Genomic DNA, 420 nt, shown 5'->3' with positions numbered 1-420 from the left:
GTGCTGCTGCTCCTTATGCTGTTGCTGCTGCTGCTGCTGCTGCTGCTGCTGCTGCTGCCAGGTTACTATATTTTCGAATTCGCCCCGTAATTGTGTTCGATGGGCCGCCGCCTCCTCTGAAGCGCCGCACTCTCCAGGAGAGGTTCAAAAACCCTAAACCCTAAACCCTAAACCCTAAACCCTAACTGCTAGACCTACGCCTTGAAGAGTAAAGCCTGAGCAGCAATTCGTGGGAAGCTGCCAGAATAAACCCTGCAGCATCAATCTACGCTCTGAAGGCTAGGGTTTAGGGTTTAGGGTTTAGGGTTTGGAGTTTAGGGTTTAGGGTTTAGGGTTTGTGGCGCAGGCGTCGCCAGCGCAACGCAGCGGAACGAAACCTCCGTTCTGTGGCTCTGCGTTTATTAGTAAACCGAATGCAGC

The 420-nt window shown here is 52.9% G+C and overlaps 1 protein-coding gene across 1 annotated transcript in view; it reads left to right on the top strand.

The window, feature by feature from the left end:
- Positions 1 to 413: 413 nt before the first annotated feature.
- Positions 414 to 420, top strand: part of ETH_00036715 (uncharacterized protein) — a gene marked incomplete at both ends in the record, with an annotated part of 2,523 nt that continues 2,516 nt past the window's right edge. The window contains one exon of the mRNA XM_013373980.1: positions 414 to 420. Within this exon, the coding sequence (XP_013229434.1) occupies positions 414 to 420 (7 nt within the window).

This window comes from Eimeria tenella, genomic scaffold (assembly GCF_000499545.2).
Source record: "Eimeria tenella Houghton genomic scaffold, Eth_scaff1867, whole genome shotgun sequence".
Taxonomy (NCBI): Eukaryota; Apicomplexa; class Conoidasida; order Eucoccidiorida; family Eimeriidae; genus Eimeria; species Eimeria tenella.
Note: the sequence above shows the minus strand (reverse complement) of the source record. Positions and strands in the feature narration are given on the sequence as shown.